Source organism: Microcaecilia unicolor, chromosome 2 (genome assembly GCF_901765095.1).
Source record: "Microcaecilia unicolor chromosome 2, aMicUni1.1, whole genome shotgun sequence".
NCBI lineage: Eukaryota > Metazoa > Chordata > Amphibia > Gymnophiona > Siphonopidae > Microcaecilia > Microcaecilia unicolor.
In genome coordinates, this window is record NC_044032.1 from 380718766 (window position 1) to 380735410 (window position 16645).

Below are 16645 nucleotides of genomic sequence, written 5' to 3' on the forward strand. Positions count from 1 at the left end.
AGAAAGGAGCTCCTCACTCTACATCTGATTAAGTGGTGCCAGACCAAGCAGGTAGTAAAAAGGAGCAGCTGGCACAAGTTTTGGTGGAACCAAAATAGGCTGGTGCACCACAACACTATGGAAAGGGTGGCCCATCCCTAACAGTGACATTCACCACCAAAATGACAATTGAAGGCAATGAGTGAGATTTTCTACCTGTGCATCCAGGGTATAAATTTGGAAAGATCTTCATGTTTTGCTTTCTAAATGCTGCAGAAACTCTCAACCTTTTTTCATAGGACAGACCAGATGGACGATGCTTATTTATGTGACACACTGCATATATAATCCTCAGGGACCTTTGGTTCGACACAATATAAAAGTTCTCATAAGTTCAATGTAGCCAAGTTCTGCATCCACAAACGTTCAACCTCCCCCCAACAAGTGCAGATCATAATTAGGAGATTTCTCCATAGAAGTCACAATACATACATTTAGCAACCATGTCATACAACAGTAGTACTAATGCTATGATTCGAACAGCAAGAACCCTACCTATTACTCCTGAGGAAATTTGGCACAAAATGAAAATTCTGCACAAAAATGTTGGAAATTTTGTGTATAGTATTTTAAAATTCTGCATCTTTATTTGTAATTTTTATATGCAGAATTTCCCTAATCATAAAGCCTAACTACTCCCCCAAGTTCTTCCTTCACCAGTTATATCGTTCTCCAGGTTCCAGCTTATCCAGCTCTTTCTCTCTCACTCCAAACTAGCTTCAGGTTCCACTCTCCCCATCATAATCTAACTTGAACCCCTTCCCTGCCCTAATTCTTTCTCTCCCCTTAGCCTCCAACCCCTACTTCTTTGTGTTCTTTTGTCATGTCCCCTACCTCAACGCAAGCGGTGTCCTCAGGCTGCGCGGTGTCCCGTCGACACGCACACTTGATTGGCACAGCCCTGAGCCATGTGTGTGTAGTTCTTCTCTGGCTGCAGGCTCCTTGATTGCTTTGCTTCCACCCACCTGTGTCTGCTCTCTCTCTCTCTCTCTCTCTCTCTCTCTGCCTGGCTTCCCTTGCTTCTCTCCTATTGGTCATCCGGTTCCTCCTTCCCCTGCTCTTGTCCTATGACTATGCTCCTTCTTCCTGCTGGTCCCTGCTGATGTCAGACGCCAGCATGGATGTTTGCTGTTTTGGAAATGTACATCTTTTCTAATTTTGTATTTAGACTATGGAAGAAAATTAATTTCTGTTACTTTTACCAGTATTTTCACTGCTTAACCCATTAGTGCCCAATATTCCCATAATAAGCCATATGGGAACTAATTGATTTGTTCCCATATGGGAACGTTGGGCACTAATGGGTTAAAGAATCTGGCTTTCTTGGGGGATCAAGGTGACTGTGGCTAGGGCAGGGCGGCATTTCATTTTTTGTGCCCTCTTTTTTTTTGTTTCCGCAAATATGGTAACCCTAGCTATACTACTCACTCTCTCTCACTGCCAATGGATAACACACACTTTTACATGGTATACACATAAGTGTTTGGCGAGAAGGGTTGAGAAAAGGTTGGGTGGTGTTGGGATGGAGTTGTGAAATATAAGTATATCCAAGCAAACATAGGTAGAAAGGTTATTTCTGCCTTAGTAAAGCAGCAAAGGTGTACCTCTGTAGCCTTTCTAAAATAGGAACATTATGTGCACCAAATGTTTTCACGGCTTAAGTGTCGTGTTATAAAATTACCCTCATTACCATACGTCTGCATGTAATGGAGCAGTGAACACCATAGACACAGGGGACCACATGCACCCTCCCAGCCTCTTCTGATTGCTAATCTTCTTGACACTGGCAAACACTGGTTTGAAAGCTCTGATTATTCTCTCCATGGCAATATTCAGCTGTATGCAATTCAATATGAGTATATGCTTGTGTGGTACCACCATCCATTTTCTCCTCTCTGCAATTGAACCCTGTTACATTCAGGTTCTTGGAAGACAGGAGGCTCGAACAAAGTACTGGAGACTTGCGTTCTCTGTCTATCTTCTTGACATACCTTAGGTTGACAACTTGAGAACTGATAAACTGGTTTCCAAATGCTGAACTCTGGTAAGTTGTGGCAAGCTGTTAAGAGAATAGAAAGAACAGTTACTATTGAAGACAAAATATTGCATGCTCAGCCATGGAAATATTCTGTATGGCACCCTCACTGAAAGGCATTTGATTGTAAGACTGACTCTGAAAGCTGCCTCACTTTGGACCCAGCACTGTTATAGACCATATACAGAAGTCTTTCAAAACGCAAGGTGCTTTACCATAAAAATCCCTAGGCACCTGAAAATGATCAAGAAGCTCTGAAAGCTACCTAGCACAATGTAAAATTATAGGAACTGGAAGATGGCATGGGATCAGAGCTGGAAGTGACTTAAGTGTCCTGTTGGTATTATGATACTGACTCCTACTATACCACTATACCAATTTTATGGGTTATGTGTTTGTTGTACTGCCTTTCTGTGGTACAACCAAAGTGGTTTTACATGTTATATACAGGTACTTTCTCTGTCCCTAGTGGGCTCACACTTTGGCCTCAGTCACACAGACAGCCCCTCTTCAAATATAAGTGACCATAAATTAAAAGTAGTAATGTAGGCAAAAATTAATTTTAACCCCTATAAACAACACCAAAAAAAAAACAGGAGACACATTTTCCCCTCTATAGTATAAAATATAAAGTCATCAGATGCAAGTTTTCAAAAGTGGCATAATCCAATCACTAAAATGAAAATAAAATCATTTTCCTACCTTTGTTGTCTGGTGATATTATTTTTCTACTCACCTTGTCCCCAGTGTCTGCTCCCTCTATGCTTTGAATTCTGTTTCCAGGGTCTCCTGTCCATTTTCTATTTCTTGTCTCGCTGATGGTCTTCAATTCTTGCCCTATATCTGTCTTTGGCACTGATCTTTCACATTCAGCTTTCTTCCATTTTCCTGCCCCCTTCACACAAATCTATCTAGTTTTCCCATCTCTTCTCACTGTGGAGGAGTAGCCTAGTGGTTAGTGTAGTGGACTTTGATCCTGGGGAACTGAGTTCAATTCCCACTGTAGCTCCTTGTGACTCTGGGCAAGTCACTTAACCCTCCATTGCTCCTGGTACAAAATAAGTACCTGAATATATGTAAACCGCTTTGAATGTAGTTGCAAAAACCTCAGAAAGGCGGTATATCAAGTTCCATTTCCCTTTCCCTTCTCTTCTCCATATACGTACAGCATCTTCTCCCTCTCCCTTCCCTCCACCCAAGTGTAGCATTTCCTCCCTCTTTCAACCCTTCTATCATGTGCAGCATTGCCCCTCTGTGTCCCTTGTCCTTATGCTCTCTCCCCATCTGATTGTTGTATCTTTCTTTCTTTTTTTCCCCAAGACCCCCTTCCCTGCAATCTGACATCTCTCTCTCTCCCCTCCATAGGTCCATCATGCTGCACACCTCCTCCTCCCCTACAAAAAGTCAGCCCCCTGGCCCCTTCCCATGAACTCCTATAGACCAGCATCTCCCTTCCCTTCCATCCTCTACAATCCAGCATCTATCTGTGCTCTCTCTCTCTCCCCCCACTCTCCTGAGTCCCATTGATAAGAACATAAGTGTTATCATACTGGGACAGATCGAAGGTCCATCAAGCCCAATATCCTGTTTCCAACAGTGGCCAATCCAGGTCACAAGTACCTGGCAAGATCCCAAAAGAGTAAAACAGAACTTCTCTATCCTACTCCCCCTGAGCCCCATATATCTTCTTCACAGTTCCCCTTTCCCAGAGTCCCATCCATTTATGGTGTTGCCCTCCTCCCCAAGTCCCATCCATCTTCTTCACTGTTCCCTGGAGTCCCATCCATCTTTTTTTCTGTTCCCCTCACTGCAAAACCCATTCATTTTTTTCTGTGCCCCTCTCCCCCTTAATCCTATTCATCTTTTTCTCTGTTCCCCATCCCCAAGTCCCATCCATATTCTTTCTCTGTACCTATTTCCCCCCAAAATTCTATCCATCTTCTCTGTTCTCTTCTCACCCCCCCACCCCAGTTCCATCCATTTCTCTGTTTCCCTCCCCTTCCCTGAGTTCCATGTGTTTTATTTTATGTTCCCCTCCCTCTCCCTGAGTTCCATGTGTTTTCTCTGTACCCCTTCTTGTCCCTCTGGTTTCATCCATCTATTTCTCTGTACCCTTCCCCCTGAGTTCCAGCCATCTTTTTCTTTTTTTTTTTTTCACCTCTGTTCTTTCCCTCTTTCTCACTGCATCCCCTCCAGCACTAGTATTCTCCTGACCAACAGCTGAATGAAACTGAGTTTCAGGGCTCAGGGTTACCATCTTCCTCCTGCTCCTACTAATCCCAAAAAAGATTGAGGGTCAAGTCCTGACTCCTGGTGCCCCCACGCTCTGCTCCCTGGCTCCAAGTCCTCGTGCCCACCACTGGCTTTCACTCCCGCTGCCTGCTTAGCTTGCCTCTATGACCCCATTGATGCTGATGTAGAGGCCGCTGACATCAGAGAAGAGGTGGGAGCAATTTGAATAGCAGGCAGCAGCAGCCACCAGCAACACGGGTCATGCGTTAGTAGGAGGCAGTGTTTAATGGGGAGAGTGCAGCCATGCAGGGACACAGTGTGGCTGACCAGCCGTGACTACAGTGACAACATGATGTAAGTTCTGCAGAGGCAGAAAATGAAAGAGGCACCACATGACTGCATCACTCCAGCTGTAAAGTCAGGGCTAAGTTTACTTATAGGCAACAGGGCAGCTGGGCCCCCTTTATGAAGGGCTTGGGACAGCTGCCCCTTTTGCTCATTGGTAAAAGCAGCCTTGTAGAGAATGTAGAGGATCCAGACCGACAATGTCCTATGCATAAGAAACCACATCCTCTCAAGAAATGTCAAGGGTTTAGGGAGAAACCCTTGAGAGAATGTAAAGAATTGTTGAAAAAGTACAGAATTTGTTGCAAATATTTCTCTTCTTCCAAGCATACAGCTAAAGACTGTAAAGCAGCCATCAAGTGTACAGTGTGCAATAGTGACCAGAATATCAGTGCCTTACACCCTGACAAGTGTAAGCCTACTTGTCCAGGAACCCCAGCCACAGAGTCAAGCCAAGGTGAATGAGAAGGAGGCAGAGCATGTATCATCACCAAACGTTACTCCAAACTGTACCCAAGTGTGCAGAGGAGGCCACACAGTGGAAGGTCATGCACCAAGATATGTGTAGCTAAAGTATATCCAAAAGAGCAACCAGAAAAGACAGTAAAGATGTATATCATCACAAATGAGCAGAGTAACCAGTTCCTGGCAAGGACAGAATTCTTTGACTTATTCGACATCCAAAGAGATTGCTATCCATACAACCTCAAGACCCGTACAGGGATGACAGGGAGAAGAGCTAGTGGATATGGGCTAGAAGCAATGGATGGCAGCAACAAGACCCATCAACTGACTTATTGAGTGTAATCAGATACTTGATAACAGAGAGAAAATTGTGCAACGCCACCAGGGGTGTGCTGGTAAAATTTTAACAATGGGCTCTATCTCCGGGCATAACCGGCCCTGAAATTTTTTTGGGGGGGAATACATTCCTCTCTCTTCCCTCCCTTGTGCAGGCATGCTAGGCATACCTTTGCCGAGCCCCACCAGCCAATAAATGGACTGCCACCATTCTCTGCTGCTTGTTTCTGGCTCTGAGCAGCATGATGGAACCTTCTTGCGCTTGCATGAAAAGTCCCAGCCTGATGCTTAGAGTCAGAAACAAGGAGCAGGGAGCAGCAGCAGTCTATTTACTTGGCTGGTGGGGCCAGCATCACTGCCAACAAAGTAAAAGAGAATTCAGGAGGGGGCCCAAGCCCACATTTTGGAAGTCAGTTGTTAAAGTAGCCATGGGGAGGCCTACTTTAACAACCGGCTCCCAAAATTCTCAAAAACTTAACAAACGGCTGTTGCGAGCCCGTGAGAGCCCGCTCCAGCACACCACTGAACACCACCCTCATTTGCAACCTATAGCCAGTGGTGTGCTGGAGCTGGCTCACTCCGGCTCGCAAGAGCCGCTTGTTAAATTTTGACAGCTCTTGCGAGCCGGTTGTTGTTCGGGGCGAGCCGGCTCCATTGCAGGAGGTAAGCATGGCAGGAGGGCGCCATGCTTACCTCCCCTCCCGCTCCCAAACATGCCCAGCGATTGCCCTTCGCCCCCACCGTCCCCTCCCGCTCCCATCCATCTTTTTTAAATACCTCCTCGCCGTTGAAGCACCGCATTAAAGCCCTGCTGCTGCTGCCCAAGCTTTTCCTCCATTTGCTGCAGTTCACGTGAACTTCGTGCCCTTAGTCCCGCCTTCTGTTGTCATACGTCAGAAGGCGGGACTAAGGGCACGAAGTTCATGCGAACTGCAGCAAACAGGGAGGGAAAGATAGAGACGGGCAGCAGGACTTTAATGCGGCACTTCAACGGCGAGGAGGTATTTAAAAAAGATGGATGGGAGCGGGAGGGGACGGTGGGGGCAAAGGGCAATCGCTGGGCATGTTTGGGAGCGGGAGGGGAGGGCAGGGGAGGGAGAAGAATTGCTGGACATGAGATGGGAGTGGGAGGGGAGGGAGGAAAATCATTGGACATGGATGGGAGCGGGAGGGGAGGGCAGGGGAGGGAGGAAAATCGCTGGACATGGATGGGAGCAGGAGGGAAGGGCAGGGGAGGGAGGAGAATCATTGGACATGTTTGGGAGCAGGAGGGAAGGGCAGGGGAGGGAGGAGAATCGCTGGACATGGATGGGAGCAGGAGAGAAGGGCAGGGGAGGGAGGAAAATCATTGGACATGGATGGGAGGGGAGGGCAGGGGAGGGAGGAGAATCGCTGGACATGGATGGGAGCAGGAGGGAAGGGCAGGGGAGGGAGGAGAATCGCTGGACATGGATGGGAGCAGGAGGGAAGGGCAGGGGAAGGAGGAGAATCGCTGGACATGGATGGGAGCAGGAGGGAAGGGCAGGGGAAGGAGGAAAATAGCTGGACATGAGATGGGAGCGGGAGGGGAGGGCAGGGGAGGGAGGAGAATCGCTGGACGGATGGGAGTGGGAGGGCAGGGGAGGGAGGAGAATCGCTGGACATGGATGGGAGCGGGAGGGAAGGGCAGGGGAGGGAGGAGAATCGCTGGGCATGGATGGGTAGAGTGGGGCAGAGGAGAGAAGACAATTGTAGGGCATGGATGGGCAGGGGGGCAGGGGAGAGAAGAGAATTGCTGGGTATGGATGGATAGAGGAGGACAGGGGAGAGAGGAGAGTTTCAGGACATGGATGGAGGGGAGGGAAGGGAAGGGAGAGAGAAGAAATGCTGGACATGGAGGGAAGATAGAAGAAGGAGATTAGATTAGGGAAAAGGAAGTGAGGAGAGAAACTGCACATGGATGGAGAAAATAGGCAGAAGCTGGATCCACTGTACAGTCAAGTCTGCGGAGGATCAGAAATGAAGAAGAAAGGAGGAAAGAAAAGAAATAAATGGAAAGGAAGCCCTGGAAACGGAGTCAAGGGAACAGATAGAGAGCAGCAGAATCAGATACTGGGCCAGCATGATCAGAGAAACAAAGTCACCAGACAACAAAGGTAGAAAAAAATAATTTTATTTTCATTATAGTGTTTGGAATATGTCCACTTTGAGAATCAGGTGCTGAACATTAAAAGTTTATATTTATTTACTTATTTATGGCATTTTATCCCATATTAAACATGAATTAGATTGGAACCTGGGATCATTTAATTTTTTTTTTCCTGGAGAGAGTAATGCATTGCCCCCCCCCCCTGGCTATAGCCAGCTCTGCAATTTTTTTTTTTTGGGGGGGGGGGGCACAGAGGTGGATTGGGGGGGGTGCAGTGGTGGACGGGGGGCGCCGAGGTGGACCGGGGAGAGAGCCTGTTGTTAAAATTTTACCAGCACACCACTGCCTATAGAAGAGTATCTGCAGTCTTTGGACTCAATGCTGAGATCTTACTTTTATTGGGAAGAGATATACCAACATTGATCAGAGTTCATGGGTCATGTGTAGGTCCACCTGATGCTCCATATGCCTACTGACTTGCCTTGGGATGAGTGATAGTAGATGCTGTCTGCTTTAACAGATTGAGGAGACCAAGTGTAGATGTATACAAAATGTGTGTCTTGGCGAAGGAGAGCACCACCTATTTCAAGTCTTGTCATAACCATCTGCATATAAAGGAGGTTTTCAGCTGGGAAGAACCAGACCCTGACTCAATCATTTGTCAGAATACAGAAACTACTTGAGACTCCTGTGGTAATGTGACAACATCAATCAGGAGATTGTGGAACACAGAATGAGAGTTCACGTCTTTTGTAAAAGTTCTTCACTTGCAGTAGCAACCTACAGGCTTAGAAGGACAGCCTAAGAAGGAGAAAAAGAGTATGGCATGGCCAGATATTTCATCAAAAGAGAACTTTTACGTTGACGATGGTCTGAAGTCCTTACCTACCATAGGAAAAGCCATTGAACACAAGCAATGCTGGCTTAGGCCAATCTGAGACTTCATAAGATTGCCTCCAATAGTCCAGAAGCAATAAGACCATTTCTTGCCGAGGATCTTGTCAAAGATTTAAAGGGTTTAGATCTAAGAGTAGATAACCCTCTGCTTCAGAGAAGCCTTGGATTACATTGGGACCTAAAAATAGATGTTTTTACCTTTCAAGTCTCCACCCAAGAGAAATCATTTACACACAGAGGTGTCCTTAGTCAGTAGTCTGTATGATCCACTGGGGTTTGTGGCTCCAGTCACAATTAAAGGAAGATCCTTACTAAGGGAGCTTTCCCAAAGTACTGATTAGTGTGATATCCCACTGCCACAAGAATCAACAAGAATGGGAGAAATGGAAAGATTCTCTAAAGACTCTTGAACAACTGCACATTCCATGCACTTACATATCTGCAGCACTCAATACTACCTGGCACAAAGAAATCTGCATCTTCTCAGACACTTCTGAAAAAGACATAGCTGCAGTGGCCTACTTGAAAGCTAAAGATGCAGATAGGCTATCACATGTGGGATTCATCTTCGGCAAAGCCAAGTTAGCACCACAACCCAATCATACCATTCCACGCTTAGAATTGTGTAGAGCAGTGCTGGCAGTAGAGATAGCAGAGATGATACTAAGTGAAATAGATATTCAAATAGACACAGTCAATTTTACATTGACAGTAAAGCAATCCTGGGCTACATCTACAACCCATTGGGAGAGTTCAATATATATAGGCATCAATGGAAGCAGGTTCAAAACCTCACAGACATCTTTTGGAAACGTTGGAAGAGGGAATACCTTCCTACTCTGCAGTATCAAAATAAGTGTCAGAATAATCAGCCTAGCCTACAAGAAGGTGACTGTGTATTGCTGAAAGACAGTCAAACACTGCACAACAGTTGGCCTTTGAAACTCATCACTAAAACCTCTCCGTGAATCAAGGGACGGCGAAGACCGTCATCCGACCAGTCATCAAAGTGGTATTTCTCTTACGTAGTGAGGAGATGTGAACTCTATGGACCATTGTCCACTCCAGAGACTCAGAGACTTTCTCTCTCTTATATGCAGTTTGTTGTTGGTGTTGTCTGTCTCTCATTTCAGCTTCTGAAAGACTTCAATAGAGAAGTCACCCGAATGACAAAGAACTTGACACAAGCGAGGAGTTGTCAACCTACGAAATCCAGCTTTATTAATGGAATTTACATGCTTATAATGTTGATAGTTTGAAAAATTAAAAAGTTGTATCTACTGAAACCAGGCAGGGAGTGTTCTGCCCTCATTTGCATAGAGCAGTGGTTCCCAAACCTGGTCCTGGAGGCACCTCAGCCAGTCAGGTTTTCAGAATATCCACAATGAATATTCATGAGAGAGATTTGCATGCATTGCCTCCACTGCATGCAAATCTCTCTCATCAACATTCATTGTGGATATCCTGAAAACCTGACTGGCTGGGGTGCCTCCAGGACCAGGTTTGGGAACCACTGGTATAGAGACAGTCTGTTTGTTTATATATATATATATATATATATATATATATATATATATATATATATATATATATATATATACATACATAGGCGGTCGGTGGCCCAACTGTTTGGGGAGGCTAAAGGGGCGGGGTTAGGGGTGGGGCCAGGGGTGGAGCTTAAATCCATAATTGTCTGATAACACACAGAAAAAAAATAAATAAAAATAAAAGTCACAATTAATACCTTTTATTAAATTTAGATATTAGATATGTATCACATGTCAAAGAATAAAGTGGTTGCTCAAAGCATATACTAACCACAATCACTCAACTGCAAAACACTATGCACAACTTTGTGCAAAAACACACTCAGAACCTTACTGTACCATAAATATTACACTGGGCAGAACCTAATACACCATTCGGGGCTTATAGCCCATTTAGTTATGTTTAAACAAAAGAGATCTGCATTAAAAAATATTTATTTTTATTTTGACCTATAAAACCACTTGTCCCTGAAAAATGCCTAAAAACAGAATAATCCAGTTGTGTATCTAAAATGTAAATTCCTACAAATGAGATGACGTTAAAATGTGATTCCATGTGCCCCAATGAAAGGTGAGTATAATTCTACTTCCATTTAATTTCAACATATTCTATCATCTTTATAACACCAGCTTCCCAAGGCAGAGTACAACAGTTAAGATAAACTCATCAGGAAACAGGATATCCTCACTTAAATCTTGGTCATATGTATTGTATAGACATCAAAACATAGTAACATGCTTGTATATGCAGCTGTTTCCACTAGCCTGTATAACCAATCCGATATTATACTTAATCCTACAGTACAGCTACCTTTTACAAGAAATACGGTTTTCCTTTCGTACATATAATTTGTAAAACGTATCCGCTCTTTCTTTTTTCATAGCGATGAAGAAGTTTGAGATTCTGGTACTTACCTCTGTAAAAAAACGCTCCCAGGATGAAATTGATAGATGAATAGAGATGCCAGATGATCCTTCTGGAACTTCCTAAAATGCCCATGTCTAGGTTCTGGGCTCCGAAGAACGTAGCGGACAGGAGGATGAGCTCTTCCAGTGCTGGCTCAAGGGGAAAACGCCTCGGTGGGCTCTGTGCTCAGCCCAACCTAGCGGGCTCATGAGGTCCTGTGGCCAGATTTTCAGGGTTTGGAACTCCTCAGGCACAGCCCAGCTCCTGTTCTCAATCTAACCTCCTTGTTCCTCCCCATCCATCCCTCAAACCTGCTTTTCTTTAGCAGGGAGCGCCTACAGCGATAACAAGCTGCCTGAGCCAGTGCCGAATGTTTCCCTCTGCCATGTCCCACCCTCACGTACACAGGAAGTTGTGTCAGAGGGGCGGAGCAGAAGGAAGTATTCGGCGCCAGCTCAGGCAGCCTGTGATTGATACAGGGCAGCAGGGAGGGGCGCTGCTAAAGAAAGCAGGTTTGAGGGATCGAAGGGGAGTGGGTAGTGAAAGCGAAAGCTCCAAAGTGGTGTGTTAGTCCATGCTGCTGTGTGGTGGCGGCCCAGCACCAGCAGAGGTAGGCGCCGTTTTCATGTGAAATCTGATTGGGGGAGCAGCCGCTCCCCTTGCGCCCCTCCTAGCTACGCCACTGGGAGGCAGCAGGGGAAAAAGGTCACGGTTAGCCTCCCCAAGCCTTTTATACGGGGCGCCTATGTGTATATATATATATATATAATTTTACATTTGTATCCCTCATTTTCCCACATATTAGCAGGCTCAATGTGGCTTACAAAATACCGTAATGGTGAATGCCAAGTATGGTAGGTATTAAACAAATACAATTAGAAAAAGGGTCAAGTAAGGTAGGGATAAATGGGTACAATAAGGGACAAGGAAATAAGAAATAAAATGTCCATTGCAAATTGGAGGCAATCTTATGAATTATAAAATGTCTCTCTATATATATTAGCCATTGTTTATACCAGCTTATATAATCTGTAAATAGATGACACTCGGTCTTTTAACTACAAGACACTGTAATCCTGTAGTTCCCTTATAATAGGCTCAGAACACATGTCTAGTTCCCTATCTTATGGGACTCTTTCTATTAGCTTGCCTTGTTCTCTATGCAAGCTAGGCAAGTTGCCCCCCTTTCTCTCTCCATCGGGTCTAAAAGTTAGTTTGCAGCATATAACCTTTGTGAACTGAAACTGCCTATGCTGTATTCTGTTGTATGATCCTTTTAAGATACTGTGATTCTATCAAGATTGCACCAGTGTACAAATATAAACAGCATTACTATTTAGCATGTGGCTGAAAATCTCCTAGCCTCTTTTGCTTGAGAGAGAGCTGGTTGAGAACAGACTCCCAATTTGCAAAGCAAAACTCTTGTCTAGCACATCTGAACTGTAAGTTATTTTTTATTGTTGAATTACTGTATTAAAGAAGATTTTGGTTCAAGAGTTCTGAACCTTCTCATAGTGATGTTTTATACTCTGGTTTAAACTGAATGTCAAGCATTGTGCTAGGAATACTTTTCAAGGACAAAACAACTTGGTTTATGTTACTTTTGCTTTACAAGAATCTTATGGACAAAGTCTTCCTTACCAGTGACTCAATCTGGTCAGCCACCTTCCTAAAGTCAATGCTCTTTGGCTTGTCATAATTTGCTGTGTAGTTCAAATTAATAATTTTGAAGGTACTATTGTAGTAGTGAATACTAAAGTTGTCTGCCTCAGTGCCTGTAAGAAGAGAAAGAAAAAGAAGGGTCAAATTTATTCTATCACAATATACCTCATCAGTTGTTAGGTTATGCAGACATAAAACTTGATGGTACTCACAACAAACAGCAGTATTATTAGTATTAAATGATATGAAAGAAGGAATAAGAAAAGCCCCTTATTTATTTATTTGTTGCATTTGTATCCCACATTTTCCCACCCATTTGCCTTATCAGTTGTTGAATGTATTGTGTATTTGTATTTTAATCTGAGAGATCAACTTGGTATCTGATGGAAATGATTTTTATTTGCTGCAGTATACCCTCTACCCACAACAGTACTGTGGGCCAGATTCATTAACTGGATCTCAGTGCCATAGCGAGGGCAGCTGACACCCGGGGCAGGTCGCCGCTGCGCACCCTCCCCCCCCGGGTGCAGCATGGCGCACCCCCTCCCCCCGGAGCACATTCTTACTAGCATAGGAAAGTGGGGAGAGGGTGGGAGGGCCAATCCGCCCCGACTGCATGTCGCTGGGAGCTGCGTCGGCTCCGCTGGTTCCTTGCTCTCTCTGCCCCGGAACAGGAAGTAACCTGTTCTGGGGCAGAGGGAGCAGGGAACCAGCGGAGCCAATACCCCCCCAGCGGCGTGCACCCGGGGCGGACCGCCCCACTGCCCCGCTTCCTACGCCACTGCTGGATCTCAAAAATCAGTGCTACGTGATATTCTATGGGCACTCTGGGCTGAGTACTCTTTATAGAAAGTGCCGATTACCTCCCCTAAATTTGGGAGCTAGCATAACAGATCACCTAAGTTGAGAGGGTAAGTAGGTGCCTATTTGTAGGTCATTTTATAAAGATACATAGGCTGTCAGAAAAGCTGCAGAAATCATGGTTAAAAGGAAGCCGTGGATATTTGCACCTGCTTGGGAACAAGTGTAAATATTTGTGCATAAGGGGGGGGGGGGGGGTAATTCAGTACAGGTCACCTAAAATTAGATGCTGTGTACTAAGCACAAATTCTGTATCAGCAATTGCATGCATAATTGTCTAGATAGAATACTAGAGTAAGCCAGTAATTTCCCACCAACATTTAGATGCAGCCACATACAGCATGTCAATGGCTGGTATAAATATCCATGACTAAATGTTGCAGTTGCACATGTAACTATCAGTATTCTATAACTTTAGCGTGTAAGTGATGGGCACACCCCTGACCCACCCATGCACATCCCACATCCACCCCCTAGCAGTTGTGCGCGAAAAGATTTTCACATTAAGGTTATAGAATTACAACTAAGTGCAGTTAACATGTGCAACTGCAAATTAGTGCCAATTAGCACAATTAACTCCAATTGTACCCAATTATTGGTAGTTATTGCCAATTAGCTTCTAATTTATCAATTAAGTTACACACATTACAGGCACCATTCTACAATCTGCATGTGCAAGTTTGTGCGCTAAGCGCAAAAATATGCGCACAAGATTATAGAATGAGGTGAAAAATGTGCACAAACCTATAAAGTAGACATATAAATTGTAACTGTGCCCGTGTCCTACCGTAAACCTGCTCCCAGAACTTGTCTACACTCAGATCTATGCACGTCCAGGTCATTACAAGTGCTTTTACGCATGGGGGTAACTTCAGAAACTTCACTTTACCCATATACACTGTCACATACTTGTGAAAATATTTAATTGACAATGTTGACAATCGAGTTAACATATTTCATTGCCTCCAATCTTCCTGTTGCTACTTTTGCCCTCTGGTTGGTGATTTGCCTCTCCTTTATGTTAAACGTACAATGCATACACTTTATTAGATACTGCATTTATCTGTAATATCTGTAGTACCTGTTGTAACAACTAGAGCAGGTAGGCTTGGTGTTTTGGTCCTGGAAGCTAAAAAGATAAGAACATAACATATAACAAAATAACATAAAATATAACTTAACAAAGCATTTATATACTGTTATAACCAAAAAAGTTCCAGGCAGTTCACAATAAGAGAAAATCTGGAACAAACATCTGTGAATTTACAAAATAAAATTTAATAAACACAGCACCAAAAGGAAAAGCAGGGGAGCCACAAGGAAGAACAGGGAAGCTAAACACATAAGCTAATAAAGGTGCTTCCTAAGCACCAAACTTCAGCAGACCTAACACAGGTGCTCTGAGCACCAAGCTACAGAAGCTCTACAACTCTAAACTAACTAGGGTGCTCCCACGCACCAAACAACCAGAAGAGCTCCTAGCACTAAAAGGGAAGACAGGGGAGCCACCAGGGAAAAAACAGGGAAGCTAAACACGAAGCCAAAAGTGCTTCCAAAGCACCAAACACAAACAGCAAAGACTGCAATGCTCCTAATAGCACAAACACCAGAAGTACCTCAAACAGCCAAATCTGCAGTGTTCCTAACAACACCAAACCCTGAAGTACTTCTATCAGCAATAGAGCTCCCAAAGCCCTACACACAGCAATGCTTCCAAAGCACCAAGAGGGAAAAGCAGGGGAACCACAAGAGAAAAGCAGGAAAGCTAAACATACAGTCACAAGTGCACACTGCACTAACACTAACCTGGACCTTTAGCAAAAGCAAGCAGGGAAACTAGACACAAAGTCAGAAGTGCATACTGCACCACCCTACCTAAAGCAAGCGTTGCAAAGGCCCCGAAGGGAAGAACACCACTTCCTTATCAAGGCCCTCCCAGATGATGTCACACTCCCTAGAGCCAGGCAGACAGCACACTGAAACCCCGAGAGGCCCAACCCACACCAATGCAGCACCATGAAGCTCTTGAAGCCAGTACACCCAAAGAGAGGTAGAGCTCAGTCCACACACACAGCTGTAGTAAAGTGAAACAATTAGAGTCGTGCTGCTGGAAGCTGCCAGCATAGAGAGAGAGAGCTAGCTCAGAAAGGCCAGACAAAAGAAACAGAAGCCAGCTAAGAAGCTGACCCCCAGGAAAAAGGTAAGTTTGAGAGGGGTTCTGACCACAATCATAACACCTACTAAATGTAGATTATAAAATATTTGCAAAACTCCTATTTAACCGTTTTTCGTTTAATCATTGGCTCTGTTATTCACCCCAATCAAGTTGGTTTATGCCAGGGAGATTAATCACCGACAATGCCCGCTTGTTTCACCAGATTTCCTTGCTTGCTAAATCTCTAGATCAACCTGTTATAGCAATGGCTATTGATACTGAAAAAGCATTCGATAGAGTAGAATGGAACTTCTTATTCTCTGTCCTTCATAAATTTGGAGCACCAGACTCTTTCATCAATAAAATAAAAATACTATACACTAATCCCTCTGCATGCATTATTGCAAATAATACATTATCAAAGCAATTAAGTTTGAAGAGAGGCACCAGACGAGGCTGCCCGCTGTCATCTCTTCCATTTAATTTAGCTCTGGAACCCCTACTTATAATTCTGCTATACATGGCATCGCCTTTAAAAATGAAGAAATCAAAGCAGCGGCCTATGTAGATGATGTTGTACTATTTTTCACAAACTCTATACAATCTATAGAAAATTTTTTAAAACTGGTAGAAACTTATCCTTATTTTTCAGGCTACAAGATTAATAAACAAAAAACTGAGTTAATACCCCTTAATGTACATGCCACTCCAACCATTAGCTCACATTTTGATTTTGTTTGGTCATCTAGTGGGTTTTGTTACCTTGGATTAGATCTCTTTCCAGATCTTGAATCTACTATGACATCTAATTCAAAGCAAATTCTTTCAAAAATCAAAGAATTACTTCTTTCATGAAGCCCATTGCACCTTTCCTGGTGGGGAAGATTGGAATCTATAAAAATGGTAGTAATGCCAAAAATCTATTTTATTTTAAGTATGATTCCAGCTTTTTTTCCCCGCACTGTCAACAAATAGATAAACTTGTATCACAATTTTTGTGGGCTTCCAAAGTCCCAAAAATTGCTTTGAAAACATT

The 16645-nt window shown here is 44.1% G+C and overlaps 1 protein-coding gene across 1 annotated transcript in view; it reads right to left on the reverse strand.

Moving 5' to 3' along the window:
• The window catches only part of LOC115462482 (transmembrane protease serine 11C-like), a 99100-nt gene that overhangs the window by 65514 nt on the left and 16941 nt on the right, over positions 1-16645 (reverse strand). The window contains exons 3-5 of the mRNA XM_030192477.1: positions 14536-14583; positions 12573-12706; positions 2031-2098 (exon numbers count right to left, since the gene is read on the reverse strand). Coding sequence (XP_030048337.1) covers positions 2031-2098; positions 12573-12706; positions 14536-14583 — 250 coding nt within the window. The remainder of the gene's footprint in view (positions 1-2030; positions 2099-12572; positions 12707-14535; positions 14584-16645) is intronic.